At 49.0% G+C, this 14,035-nt stretch overlaps 5 protein-coding genes across 5 annotated transcripts; 3 read left to right on the top strand and 2 right to left on the bottom strand.

The window, feature by feature from the left end:
- Positions 1-316: 316 nt before the first annotated feature.
- N7500_001971 (Glycoside hydrolase superfamily) lies at positions 317-5,169 on the bottom strand (the record flags this gene model as incomplete). Its single annotated transcript, XM_056673117.1, has 7 exons — positions 317-1,115; positions 1,256-1,387; positions 1,442-1,832; positions 1,889-2,172; positions 2,676-2,987; positions 3,034-5,044; positions 5,097-5,169. 7 exons carry the CDS (start codon positions 5,167-5,169, stop codon positions 317-319), a joined length of 4,002 nt encoding a protein of 1,333 aa, XP_056536636.1.
- A 1,400-nt stretch (positions 5,170-6,569) lies between these two features.
- On the top strand, positions 6,570-8,937 carry N7500_001970 (Zn(II)2Cys6 transcription factor; the record flags this gene model as incomplete). The annotated part of the gene is made up of 6 exons (XM_056673116.1): positions 6,570-6,874; positions 6,981-7,481; positions 7,584-7,828; positions 7,881-8,015; positions 8,067-8,166; positions 8,226-8,937. The coding sequence occupies 6 exons, from the start codon at positions 6,570-6,572 to the stop codon at positions 8,935-8,937; spliced, it is 1,998 nt and encodes a 665-aa protein (XP_056536635.1).
- A 213-nt stretch (positions 8,938-9,150) lies between these two features.
- On the top strand, positions 9,151-10,155 carry N7500_001969 (PhzF family phenazine biosynthesis protein; the record flags this gene model as incomplete). The annotated part of the gene is made up of 1 exon (XM_056673115.1): positions 9,151-10,155. One exon carries the CDS (start codon positions 9,151-9,153, stop codon positions 10,153-10,155), a length of 1,005 nt encoding a protein of 334 aa, XP_056536634.1.
- A 123-nt stretch (positions 10,156-10,278) lies between these two features.
- N7500_001968 (cytochrome P450) lies at positions 10,279-12,012 on the bottom strand (the record flags this gene model as incomplete). Its single annotated transcript, XM_056673114.1, has 2 exons — positions 10,279-11,810; positions 11,859-12,012. 2 exons carry the CDS (start codon positions 12,010-12,012, stop codon positions 10,279-10,281), a joined length of 1,686 nt encoding a protein of 561 aa, XP_056536633.1.
- A 259-nt stretch (positions 12,013-12,271) lies between these two features.
- Positions 12,272-13,762, top strand: N7500_001967 (Cytochrome b5; the record flags this gene model as incomplete). Its single annotated transcript, XM_056673113.1, has 2 exons — positions 12,272-12,502; positions 12,554-13,762. The coding sequence occupies 2 exons, from the start codon at positions 12,272-12,274 to the stop codon at positions 13,760-13,762; spliced, it is 1,440 nt and encodes a 479-aa protein (XP_056536632.1).
- Positions 13,763-14,035: the final 273 nt, after the last annotated feature.

Here is a 14,035-nt window from a genome sequence, read left to right as displayed (position 1 = left end):
TCTCCCGTATAAAGTAATGTGGCTGAGACAAACTGTCGAGCTGAGAGGTGGTCTTCTACCACCATTGGACTACCTAGGTAGGTACCTGCCCCGGGCCTAGGAACTGGCTGATTCAGCAACTGCTTACCCCCGACTTACTGAGGTCGGGAGGTCCATATGAATTTGTAAGGAAAATCGGCTCATCTCGGAATACTTGCTAATAACACCCTCTCAGGCTATGAGAAATCCTAGCGATCTCTTGGAGACTTATAGAATCAACTCGTTCAATTGATTTTCTCGATCCGTTACAAAGAGATGCACCTTTTGTATATTTGTTCTACATATCCAAGTTGCCATGCATTAGCCACTCCAGCAGGACACTCAACTCTTTAATTCCACTGCCCTCCTCGCCCCAGATCTTCAACCGCTCAATCACCACGCGCACACAGTCTGCCCAGTCGGGAGGAATGTTCATATACTCAGCCGAGGGGCGCTGCGTCAGCTTTGCGCGAAATCCTGCAATAAGGCAAAGCGCATGGTTGAATCGGACTCGACAAGCTCCCCATGAGCCCGGATGTCGGAAAAATGGCACCTCGGTCTGGATACGATAGACTGCCAAAAGCAACGCCTCACTCGCTTTGACGCCATACAGCGCCGCCATCCCTGGGTCGAGTGGTACGTGGATGCAAAGGTATAGATACGCGCGGCAGAGCAACTCGCGCACCTCGACGTATCTCTCCCGGCTTAGCTTCATGAGCTCGCCCTCCTTCGGCCCGGGGGCGGATTCCAGAGGCATGTTGAAGCGGAGTGTATGTGGGAGACAGTCTACCCACTGCTGGAGTTGACCTTCCAGCTGCGCCAGGGTTTCTGCCAGAGCCTTCATGGTCGGCAGATCGATCTCGGGCGAGAGCACGCGAACCGCATTGCGGGCCCGGTTGAGAAGCCTGCGCAAGAATATCTCGGCCAGATAATAGTAGGAAGATTCTGCTTCAAGGTCTGTGGATGAGGGACTGGAGAACATCCTCCCAGGAGTATCGTTCGATAAGTGTCTCGTAGGGAAGCTCGGTAGAGAATAAGGAAAGTCCGACAGACTGAGGTCGCAGGGCGGAAGGTCTGTCAGTTCATAGCGAACCTCGCTATTGTATATCAGCCAGTTGTTTGAGGATATTAGGATTGTGGTGTATGTTCAACCATTCAGATTTCAAGCATGTCCAGTAGAGTCGCTGCTCCAGACCTAGATGGTTTAGATATATTCGCGATGGGGAGATGAAATCACCCACTCTCTTCCTGCGCACTTCTAATCGTCTTTCCCTCACGGTGTTTCAAACGATATGTTTGCCACAGCATGGATGCTGTCCGGAACATTTTCCAGCCCGGCATCGGCTCAATGTTGTACTGATACCAAATCCTATGCCGGCGTTAAACAATCGTATCTCGAAGCAGTTGAGAGAAAGGGGCTCACCCAAATAAACAGAGACACTGCACTCCTAGTAAAGTATCGTCAAGATACGCAGTTGAGATGCGCTTACGCGCCATAGCGAGGAAGGTCAACGATTCCTTCATTCGGTGCTCCGGTACTGACATTGACAGGTAAGTGACCGGTGGACTGAAGGATGGTTCATTATACGAGACCTCGCGGGTTTCATCGTCGGGATAATTTCCCCAGATAGCCGCAAGCGCAAAGATCAGTAGCACCAAGCATGAAGAGGCGGACCATTCAATTCCATTTTCTAACACTCGAGCGATATAGAAGTCTAGCTGCTCGGGGTCAACGATCGGGTTCTTGGTCCAGATCTTGGTCATGAAGATATCGCGCAGTTCGAGAAGCCTTTGGGGATCTAAGATTGGTAAAGCTGTAACTGCCGATTAGTATCCAATTCTGGGATATGTCATGTAGAGAAGAGCATACCCGTCTGAAAGCGATCTGGCTTCTCGGCATACGCTGCCATTGGGAAAGTCGACACAGGCTTCTCTTGCGGGAAAATAGGCCAGCTGAGAATCATATCTGATCCAGTAATAGGCGTCTTGAGTGCATCATTGCGCGAGATTGCCTCGGGATCTACTTCGTCCACTGGGGATGGCGATGCCTGTTGCGAGAAAAGAGGAGGGCCCCGGTTCAACGACAGGCTCTCTGACAGAAGCCGTTCTTGGCGCTCTACTGCATCTAGGATTTTTGCGCCCCATGTATCTAGACTTTAGACAGAATTGGTGATCATTAGATGTCTCAGCTAATGGAAAGAGCTCTATAGGAACCAACACTGAGATGGCGTCCGTCTCTGGATACTCGCAAGCTACACCCCGCTGGATACATTTGGCACACTCTGGCCGTGCCGAATCACATCGAGTCTTGCTGAGACGACAGGCATCGCATGCGGTGAGCACCCGAGTATTCCTGCGAGGACGCGGAGTTGACGAAGGCTCCATTCTTCATGGGGTTTCCTGCAGTCAGACACAGGATATTAAAAGAAAAGAAGATACGTTGGCAAAAGGCCAAGAGAATAACGAGGGTCGCGGTGATTGGCGATGCGCTAGGCGAATGGCTGAATCATCCAATCAAGTCAAGACAGCCTCGTTTAGCCGGGAAATTCCTCCAAAGATGAATCCCTTAAAGTCCCCGCCAATAAGTGGTGTGATCCACTTGGAAATTTCCCCGGGCTACCACTTTTTGGCTAGAGGTTCCAATCAACACTTCATACGTCCCTTGCTCGCTCTTCCACATGTCCTCGATCTCATCCCAGAAGCTGGTCGCATATCGGTCAAGCTGGATGTCAACTGTTTTTTCTTCCCCGGCCTGTAGGAATATCTTTTCAAAACCTTGTAGTTCCTTGTTTGGGCGCGGCGTTGGGGATTCAGGTGCAGAAATGTAAAGTTGGAGAATCTGGGCGCCCGCCAACTTGCCCGTGTTTTTGATCTTCACGGTGGCAACCGCAGGGTGGTCCATGTTGAAAACCTCAGGGGTGACAGTAACACTCGGGGAAACCGTGAAGGTCGTGTATGACAGGCCGTGACTATAAAATGGTTAGATGAGACTAGGAGACTAAGGAATTGACTCACCCAAATGGAAAGAGGACTTCTCGTTCAGTCTTCTCGTAGAATCGATAACCTGCGTAAATATCTTCGCCATACAGTACTCGGCCACCTACACTGGCGTAGTTCAGGTAGGCCGGGTTGTGTTTCACATCGACAGGCCAAGACAAGGGCAGCTTTGCGCATGGATTGACTTCCCCAAATAGGACATCGGCAATTCCATGACCCGTCTCGTTGCCTCCATACCAGGCCTGCACGATGCATCGGGCTTGATCGGCCCATGGCATGGTAACTGGTGTACCGGACTGGTTGACAATGACGGTCTTGTCTGCGGCGGCCTTCAACACCTTTGAGATCAACCGGTCAACTCCCGGTGGCAGATCCATATGCGTGCGATCGAACCCTTCAGATTCCCAGTCCTTGTTGAGCCCTGTGCAAAGAATAGTGAAATCGGCCTTTGCAGCAGCATCCACGGCATTGTCGATCATCTCATCCACGTTCATCCGTAGACAGGCCCCCAGATTTGCGGCACCGCCACCGAAATTTACCATTCCCACTGTTTTCATCGTGGTGGTGTTGGCAGAACCAAACTCAATCCGAATTCTGTATGTAGTCCCAGCAACCAATTCCTTCGATCCCAGCTCCTCAACAGTACCTTTGCCGAAGAATGCAGTCCCCCGCGTCTGGCTCGTGGTGTTATCTATCAAGAGCTCGTCGTTAATGTAGAGATTTGCGGTACCAAAGACACTGAGGCCGAAGTCCCAAAGCCCGGAGGTATCGGGCGTGAAGTCGCCAATCAGTCTGGCCCAGAAGAGCCCTCGATTGAGGCCAGGAGCATTGTAGTCCATGAACTGAAAGGCCGTCTTTGATACAGGCTCGGTGCTGATCAAACGTCGCTCGCCGCCCATCGGCTCGTTATAGAAATAAATGACAGCATTGCTTAGGAGACGGTCTATCACAGGGAGCATTTTATGGGCGTATGCGCCCGCTTCATAGAGCACCTCCACGTTGGGAAGTGCTTCCCTGCAGGCATCGTATAACGAGACAGAGTAATATGGCTCAAGCGACGCACTGCCACCACCAGATATAGCGGGAGTCTTCATATGAGATCCGATTAGGGCGATCTTTCTGATCTCCCTGGGGAGGGGCAAGATGCCTTCGTTCTTGAGGAGGACAATGCTGTTCGCACAGATTTTGCGATTCAACGCTCTATCCTCGGGGGAATCCCGTCCTCGCTCCACTTCTGACACTTGTACCTGACTCGCTTGCTTCACGAATTCCAATACTTTTCGCGCTCGTGCATCGATAGTGGATTGCTTGATCAGTCGAGCCTGCACGGCGGACTCGATAAACTTTCCACGGTATCTGGACACCCCAGGCATCTCCAGGTCAAGGCCCGCATTCATGGAGTCGACGGTTGTATAGGTCCCGTACCAGTCACTCATAACCAGCGGATTCCACTTCCACTCCTCGCGGATCAGATTGAGCATACGCGCATCTTCCACCACATGCTTCCCATTGATCTTGTTGTAGGATGTCATGAGCGCACCGGGCTTCGCGTCTCTCGCCACAATCTGGAAAGGTCGTAGGTAGATCTCACGTAAGGCTCGCTGGGTAACGAGGACATCCACCGCTCGGCGTTCATGTTCCTGGTCGTTTCCCACGAAATGTTTCACCGTGGAAATGATTCCTTTGCTTTCGCATCCGAGGATGATTGATTTTGCCAAAATTCCCGACAGATGCGGATCTTCCGCAAATGATTCAAACCCGCGGCCACCGAGGGGAGCGCGCGGCATATTGATTGTGGGGCCCAGCCAACAATGGGCCCCTTTCGCAATACACTCGTCACCCAGCAGCTTCCCAGCTTGGTATATCAGATCTCGGTCCCAAGTAGCCCCTAGAGCTGTGCCGCAGGGCAAACATGCGGCGGGGATACCGGCAAAGAATTTCGTGCCCCGAATACCATTGGGACCGTCAGTGGCGCGAATCGAGGGGACGTTGAATTCGGGGATAGGATGTGTATGCCAGAAATCAATTCCTACGCTTGTTAGCGAATGAGGTCTCCAATAATATCACCATCTCTATGTTACCGGATAAAAGAGCGATCTTGTCCTGGTCGCTGATGTTTACTAGAACATGCTCTACATCGAATGTCTCTGACATATTGAAACGAAATTAGGAACAATGTCAAGGAAGAAATGCCTGTAGTCTTCCAGAGCGACCAGCAACATATAAGTACCAGTTCATTTTGAACTTCTTGATCTGGACGCTGAGCGCTCAACCGAAACTCCGACGCGCGACACGCTGACGGCGGAGACTCCCCGGCTTGGTGGGGATCCCCACATCTGCCTCACTCAGCCCTATCCGCACCTATCAGGCAGGTTTCAAGTTCAAATACAGAAAAGACGGCACTTCCAGAATTGTCACCGAATCTCCCCTCCTATATCACACCTATTTACCCGTCTACCAACAGTTTCTCACATTGAATAATCTGTCAATACTATTGTTTCAGAGGCAAATTGTAAATCAATCATCATGAGACAAACATATATGGGCTAAGCGACCTGGAATATGTTGTGATATTTCAGAGGATATACACTCTCTATTTTGTTTTACTTCTTGAAAATATTAGGTTGCAAACCCTTGAGTAAGTATATTTGATTTAAATGTAGCATATTTTGGTCTTTATGTTATGAGGATAAGCACCCACCAGCTGAGCTGCTTCTATAAAAGCTGATAATTTTGTTGACCATGCTATATGGAAGTAGGGACAGGAGAAGGTAGGGCTCTATACCCCAGATCAGAGCCGCCGAAAGCCGGGGCAGCTGCTGATCGGTCTCGGGTGGTGACCGCAATTGCGGTGACGACTATCGCAGCGAAGATGCCAATAAAGCCTCACCCAGTAAGCCAGACGATATACTGAAAGCTGCAAACCGCCACCGTTACAGTAACAACCACACTTGTTGGAAATGACTACTACACTGTGTAGACCGCATAACGGGAGAGGACATCCAGACTTAAAGAAGCCCTAAAAATCTCAGATCGAGTAGCACTAATGTACACCGTATGTGACAGAGCATAGGACGCCAATGACCCCTTGGGCTAGTCTAAATCAACCTGTTTGCTTATATATCGTGCATATTTCGGGACTCTGCATCTTAGTATAGTTGTTTGCATAAAGTGTTTTCAATATTTCTGACCAAAATGTAATCCCTACAAGTTCGTTACAATAGAATTCTAGGGCATCCATCGTTCTATGTCTAAAAGAAATATGTACAAGTCTTTTTATGCTAAAAAAAAGAATGACATAATCAGCTCTAGAGGTGCATCAAAGCCAATGATTGGTCAAATTTGAACGAAGAAAATCAGTTCAAATTCGGCCAATCAAGGTAAGATAAAGGAGATGGCGGTAAGACTTCCCAACAAATCAGAATAGAGTAAATGTCATATATCTGATCGTCACTCCCCTCTGCAAGTCTGATACACATATGAGATACGACTACGGAGTATAAGCATCCTCGTATTGAATTGTTGCTCATCTTTGACATAAAACATTTGTCCACATGGATTCATCTAAGTCCCAGGGCCCAAAGCAAACCATATATCCATACGACACAAACCATATCAGTGAACTGCTTAAGCGCAAGCGCCGCACACGCGGCATCAAGTCATGTTTTCCTTGTCGTCACAGGAAAGTCCGCTGCGATGGTAATATGCCTTGTTCCAGTTGTGTGCAGCGTCACCACCCGGAGTTATGCTGTTTGCCTCCTAGCGCAGGACATGAGCCGCCGGCTTCCGATGGGAAAAATAGCTCTCTTTCTATGAATAAGGATCACGATGAAGAAATGCAGGGAACGAGCGCTCACAGGTATGATTGAACACTGTTTTTTTTTACAATTCCAGTGCTCGTCCCTATCTTGCTTTGCGGTATCTTCCGATGCCATCAGCATAGTATAATATCTTATATCTCCGAGGGCTTCCAACGTTCCAACCACTAACAACGCACTGAACAGTATCTCTAGTGAAGATCATACAACATATATGAATGAAAATTATAAATATCCCCCAGGGATTGATCTCATTCTCAGCCGGCTTGACAAGATGGGTGAACAGATATCTTCACTCAAGGCAGAGCTTCGTCAGACTCGCTCAGGTTCTCGGTCAGGCACAATTGCCCAAGCCGATTTGGCATCGTCTATAGAATCCTCATCTACGAGGAAAGGCTCTACACTTGCCAAATCCCCCGGTAAGCACTTCGTCGAAGACGCCACAGGGGCTACCATCTTTCTGGGCAGTCATTCTGATCCACCTGTCGCTCTGGGATGCCGACAACCTGGGAGTGATCCAATGCTCAACGACGCAATGCTCTCTGATCAGCTTGTCCCACGAACTTATCCGTTTACGAATCTGTGGAAGCAAGAGCCTGGAGCTGGTGAGATCTGTGAGACTTTACCTGACGAGTCAGATATAATCCGGTACGTCTCATGACTTTCAATGAATGATTATCATTGGCACTATCACATAAAAACTGAAACATTTCTTTTCTTGAACCCATCATATTGACTGAATGTTTCTAGATATTGGCAAGTCTATCAAACCAACGTCCACCCGTTTTATCCAGCACTAGTGACATACGAGCAATTCAATATATCGCTATTTGCGTTCATGAACAAGCGCACAGGGATGCTGCTGGAAAACGAGACCATGAGATTAGATGACGTGGATTCCTCGTGGCTTGCATTACTCTTTGCTGTACTTGCCTGTGGGGTGCAGTTCTCAAATGACCCCATCAAGGAGCGGGATCTCCGATGCAAGGTGTTCAGTAAGTTTAGTTTGAAGTCTTCTTCCTTCATACCTGGATCTAATTGCCCTAGTCTGCTCATCTTTCCAATGTCTCAGAGCCTCAAACTTCTTCAACAATACCAACATGAACCAGATCCAGGCTAAGGCTTTGATTGGAAACTGCCTGCGGAACAACCTTGATACGAACAGTGCCTGGATCTTAATGGGTATTTATCCCATCTTAGCCATATCCAGGTGCCAGAACTGACTAGTCATAGGATCAACGATACGTCTTGCGCAGAGTATTGGACTACACGAAGAGACAGCCTCAGACACACAAATTTCCAGCCTAGAACAATTCCAGCGAAGACGGCTATGGTACGTGTACTCAACATTAACAACATCAACGCTGTATTTCCTATTAACCCAAATTCTAGGTGGATGCTTTTATGGCAAGATACCTTTCTCTCGTTCACCTACGACCGCCCACCAAACATAAACAAGCTAAGCAGCGGTATCCCTCATGACCCAGACACAGGCCCAGGGTGGTCTTTCGCAGAATGCGTCTGCGCTATATGCCAAGTCCTTCTCGAGCGCGCACGACAAGACAGCACTGAAAGTGCCATCGAAACAGTATCCTTCAAAAGCCGAATGGCCGCTATATTTGAAGATGCCGCGCCGTTCCTTCGTGACAAATCCTACTGTCGCAGCCTGCAAGATCATCTCGAGCGTCTAGCCCTGAATATCCACATCTGCTACACAATCTGTCGTCTCTGTCGGCTGATTCTGGAGTCTTCATCTAGTGAAGCTCTTAGTCCAGCTGTTGATGTCGATTCCATCAAGATGGAATGTATTGACTGCGCTGCTCAGGCGGTGGAGAGCTTTTTGGATATGCACCGTCTTGCAGCGACCGTGTGTCGCTCGTGGGCGTTTGTTCATAATGCTGTTAGTTGTGCGCTCACCCTTCAAAGTTTGGTTGCCTCTGGCCCACAGCGTTCGCGTGCTGGAGTGCTTGTCCAGCGGTTGATTGTTGTTTTGGAGCGTGAGGGGCAGCAGTCTGTGTGGGAGGATACAGATACTAATGTAAGATACTTCGGTCCGTATTCTCGGGCGTTGAGGGCCTTGCGGGAGACTAGTGATAGCCACTGAAGGATATAATTGCATACGAGGTGGCCAAGACGGAAAACCGCGACGAATACGAGGGGAAATACGAGGGAAACTCCTAATCCTGTTGATTTATAATATATCGGAATCAATAGCTGAACTATCAGATGGCTTTGATTGATTTCTGCCTCGTTCTGTGTATAAACATCATTCACAAACCACACAGATTACAATCATTCCCTTAACAGAACCTGCACGATGTCTCAACTCCGCTACTATATCATAGACGTCTTCTCATCCATTGCCTACCAAGGTAATCCCCTCGCAGTGGTAGACACCACATGCGTCACACTTAGCTCCACCCAGATGAAACTACTTACACGACAATTCAATCTATCTGAGACAACTTTCATCTGCCCCCCAGCAGACCCAAAAGCGACCTGGCGTCTGCGATCGTTTCTGCCCAACGGAGTGGAAGTTTTCGGAGCTGGTCACAACTCGCTCGGTGCTTGGTGGTGGATTGCGGATTCGGGACTTTTGGGAGACATCGCAAAAGACACGGAATCAGGTCGGACCTACTTTCAACAACTAGGCAACAATGTCCTACCGGTAGATGTATCACAATCAAAGCTAGGAGAACTTGTCATCTCGATGGGACAGGCAAAACCGGAATTCTTAAATCAGCATACCAACCATGATTCCCTTGCTACATCTCTTGGGATCAAGGCCTGTGATATTGGCCTAAGATACTCGGATATTAGACTCGACCGGGCAATGGTGGTTACCACTTCACCTGCTCGTCATCTCTTGGTTCCGGTTCGAAGCATCAAAGTCCTGAAATGTGTCAAATTTGCCGACATAGAGGGAATTTCAAAGGAGCTTGCTAGCACCGACAGCCATAACAGCGGGATATATGTTTTCGCATTTGCAGAAAATGGGTGCGAGCCGGAGAATCCAAGATTCGAGGCCCGGTTTTTCAGTCCGGGAATGTCAATGGAAGACCCGGCCACGGGTTCGGCTGCTGGGCCTTTGGCTGCTTACTTGTGGGACAACAAAGTTCTGACTTCTGTGGAGAATGGAGTCTCTCGGGTTGAAGTCCTGCAGGGTATAGAGACTGGGAGGAGGTGTCTAATGAATCTCAGCGTTGAGCCGAATAAAGAAGATTCGGTGTGCATCACGATTTCCGGAACTGGTGTGCTGGTTGCAAATGGAAATATCATGATTCCTAGTTCTGAGCTTTCTTTTTCAGGAGGCCTTCCATGAGAAAATTAGGAGGTATCAGGTAAATTCTTTTGTACATACCATTACCTGCCATCTAATAGTCTAGCTAAAAAGATATCAATCCATATCAACGCCACAGCAATCTAAATAACAATGCTCAACACTCTATACAGCAGTAGTTCTTTTCTTTGCGCGAACATAGAAGTTCAAGGGCCGGATCAACTGGAATTCAGGATCATACTCGACTGCCTCAAGACCCTCACGAGTGAACTCATAGCGTGAGACAAGCTCCGACAACAAGATCTTAACCTCAAGCAGCGCAAAGTTAAATCCAATACAGCCACGGGGGCCCGTAGCGAAAGGAATGTAAGCGCAACGATGCTTGTTCTTTGTCTCTTCACTAGTCCAGCGATCGGGATCAAAGCGGAAAGGATCGCGCCAGACCTCTGGATTTGTGTGGATAGAGTACAAGTTAGGGACTATAACACTGTCAGGGGGTAGACGGTATCCACCGGGCAGGACGACGTCGGTTTTCGTCGTGCGACCAGGCTGGAAGGAGGCGTTGTGCAGGCGCTGGGTCTCCTTGACGAAGCAGTCGAGGAAGGTTAGGCTGTGGGCAAACTCAGGTGTCCAGTCAACGGGCTTGTCGGTATTGGCGACGCCACGCTCACACAGCTCCTCGTACAGGCGGTCTTGGGCACCTTCGTACGTGACAAGGCAATAAAGGAGCCATGACATCAGAGCAGAGGTCGTTGTGAAGCCGGCACCGGTGACGATGAGCATGTTCGCCACAATCAGACCTTCGGGGAACTTTTGGCCAGATTCGTCGACGGTGTTGAGTAGGTAGTCGACTACGCAGGAGGCTTCGACTGCCGCTTGATTCATGGGCATTCCATCAATACCGGAGCCCTTGACTAGGTCAATCTTCTCTTGTAGGAGGGAGTAGATTGTGCGCTGGACAAGCTTGAGACGGGCAGGATCACCAAAGGGAAGGTGGCGGTACCATTCACCTCGGGAGGTGATCTTCTTGTTAAGGGACAACAAACTGGCGATGTTGGTGACAATAGGGTGCAAAGGGGCGTCGACATCGGTAAAGTGTTCAAAGTCTGTGCCCAAAGAGAACTTTCCGATGGTCTGCGAAGCTAGCTTCACCATGTATTGGTAGGCGTTCCAGGACTTGCCGCGTGCATCAAGTTCATCGAAGACTGCGAAGGACTTGCGCACACACTCCTGCATCAACGGGGTGTAGTGACGCACTGCCTTTGGACCCATTGCTGGTGGTAAGAACTTATGGGCCAAGCGCCAGTTCTCAGTCTCGGTATCTCCGATAAAGATTGCTGTGTTGTCCTTGACACCCCAGAGAGGGTGGCTCTCGTTAATCTTTTTGGTCATGTAGACCGACTCGGTCAGGGCGACGGCTGCGACTTCAGGGCTATCAGTCAAGTATGTTGTCTTGCCCATGTTGGTGGTCTTGATAACATGACCGTATTTGCGGAAGAGTCGGTAGTGGTTGCCCAGGTGGTCGGGGAAGATCTCATAGAAGCTGCCCACGAGTGGGAGGCCCTCGGGGCCTTGAGGGCTTTGGACTGCCTGTCCATCAACACGAAGGCCAATAGGAGTAGTTTTTGATGAGGGTGCAGCAAGGATTTCCTCGACTGTCGAGAATTCTTGTTCGTTTTCTCCGTGGAAGGTCAAGCCTGATGCTGTTAGTACAAGTGATCCGTATAGTGACTAGGAATACATACCAAGTGGTGCAGCAACGTGAAACACGGCTCCCACAGCGCGCTTAACATCTTCAATCTTCCATTTGGAATCGAGAGTTACAGACTGTGCTGTTGATACTTCATCTCCGATCAAGTAAAACACAGGATCGGGATTTGGTGCTAGTGCGACAGGCATGATGAATTTTAGTTTAATATTTCAGTTGAACCATTTGAACATCACTGTTCTTAAATATCTTCAGTCTTTCATGGTAATATCCGAATTATCCTGTGGATCATTGGACATCGCTTTGTTTAGCACAGGATCGGCATGTAGATCCGACTTCCGACCTTCGGGCGAAGTTCGCACGAGGACATCGGATATTGGGATTCACATATTTTATGTTTATATAAATGTTTGGTGGATTTCAAGTCAGGGAATTCAATAATCTCACAAAATGTACACCCTCGAAGAAGTTCAAAGGCATAACAAGCCAGACGATGTTTGGATCATTCTACACAACAAAGTCTACGATGTCACCAAATACCTCGAAGACCATCCTGGTGGCAGCGCCATCTTGATTGAGGTCGCTGGCACAGATGCTACTGAGGCTTTCGAAGAAATTGGTCACTCTGACGAGGCTCGTGACGAATTAGTGCAATATTATGTTGGCGACCTGCCATCAGAGGTATGTTTTCCAAGCCCTAACATAAAATGACAATAGGCTGACTTGTTATAGGAACACGCCGAATCAATTGAGGTCTATCGACCTACCTTTGAGCAAGTTGCACAAACTGCTGTTGTATCTGTCAAGCCACCGCCCAATCGAATTCGTTCATTGGCTCTCTCTTTGCTCAAGCTTAGCATGACTGGCGCTTTGGGAGGCGTGGCTTTTGCTGGCTACAGCAACGGATGGGGCCAATTTGCCCCAATATTCAAGAAGCTATCGGAGAGCGTCTCAGCTGCTCTATCCAACCGCCCCAACTCCTCTGGTCAATTCTGGTACGGATTCGGAATCGCCAGTGTCGCCCAGCTGTCCATCACCTTCGGAGCGACCATGTGGATTTCATCCAAGCTAGACGTCCAGCAAGAGTTCACGCACCATTCACCGCACCGTACCGCTCGCTCGGACAGACTTATCTTCCGCAAGAAGGTTTCATCAACCGTCAAGAAGGCTCCCACCAAGGCTCTCACTGCAAGCCCACTCGACCCGCGCCAGTTTAAGAGCTTCCCTCTCACCCACAAAGAACTCGTCTCTCCCAACGTTTACCGATTCACCTTTGGCTTACCCAACAAAGATGATATCCTCGGTCTCCCCACAGGCCAGCACATTGCCCTGCGCGCTACCATCAACGGAAAAAGCGTCTCCCGCTCTTACACGCCCGTCTCCAACAACACTGATCTGGGCCGTATCGAGCTCCTGGTCAAGGTCTACCCCCAAGGTCAGATGACGAAGCATCTCGAGCAAATGAAAATTGGCGAAACTATCGAGATCCGTGGACCCAAGGGCGCGATGCAGTATACCACCTCCTACGCAAACCACATCGGTATGATCGCGGGTGGTACCGGTATCACTCCTATGTACCAGCTCATCCGGGCAATCTGCGATGATAAGGCCGATACCACCAAAATGAGTTTGCTGTATGCGAATAACACCGAAGAGGACATTTTGCTGCGCAAGGAGCTGGATGACTTTGCTCGTGAGAACCCGCACAAATTCTCTGTGCAATATGTGCTTTCACAGGCTGGTGAAGATTGGACTGGTCACCGTGGCTTTATCTCACAGGATCTTATCCAAACTTACTTGGCGCCCGCCGATGAGGACAATAAGATGTTGCTGTGTGGCCCGCCGCCTATGATTAATGCGATGAAGAAGACTCTCGCAGGTCTGGGTTGGAAGGATCCTAGTGCTGTTTCCAAGGCTACGGATCAGATTTTCTTGTTCTAAGGGCATCGTGGTGTTATCAGCGGGTGGAGTCTAAATTGTATAAAAATTTCAATCCGATATAGAGATAGAGATAGAATATTAGCAACTAGTTACATTTTCAAGCATCCTTTTGGTAACCTCTAGCTCCCACTTTCTGTCGGATACATTTGGTGTTTTAGATGTCTAAACATTGCTATTACAGCAATGTTGGAGCATCCGCATTTTCACATCCAGCGTCAGATTGATATTTAGAAATGACGTCGGTTCTTTCTTCACCTCGATCTAGATAGAGTC

The sequence above is a fragment of the Penicillium coprophilum genome (genome assembly GCF_028826855.1).
Source record: "Penicillium coprophilum strain IBT 35676 chromosome Unknown utg000002l_segment0_segment0, whole genome shotgun sequence".
NCBI classification, from domain to species: Eukaryota; Fungi; Ascomycota; class Eurotiomycetes; order Eurotiales; family Aspergillaceae; genus Penicillium; species Penicillium coprophilum.
Note: the sequence above shows the minus strand (reverse complement) of the source record. Positions and strands in the feature narration are given on the sequence as shown.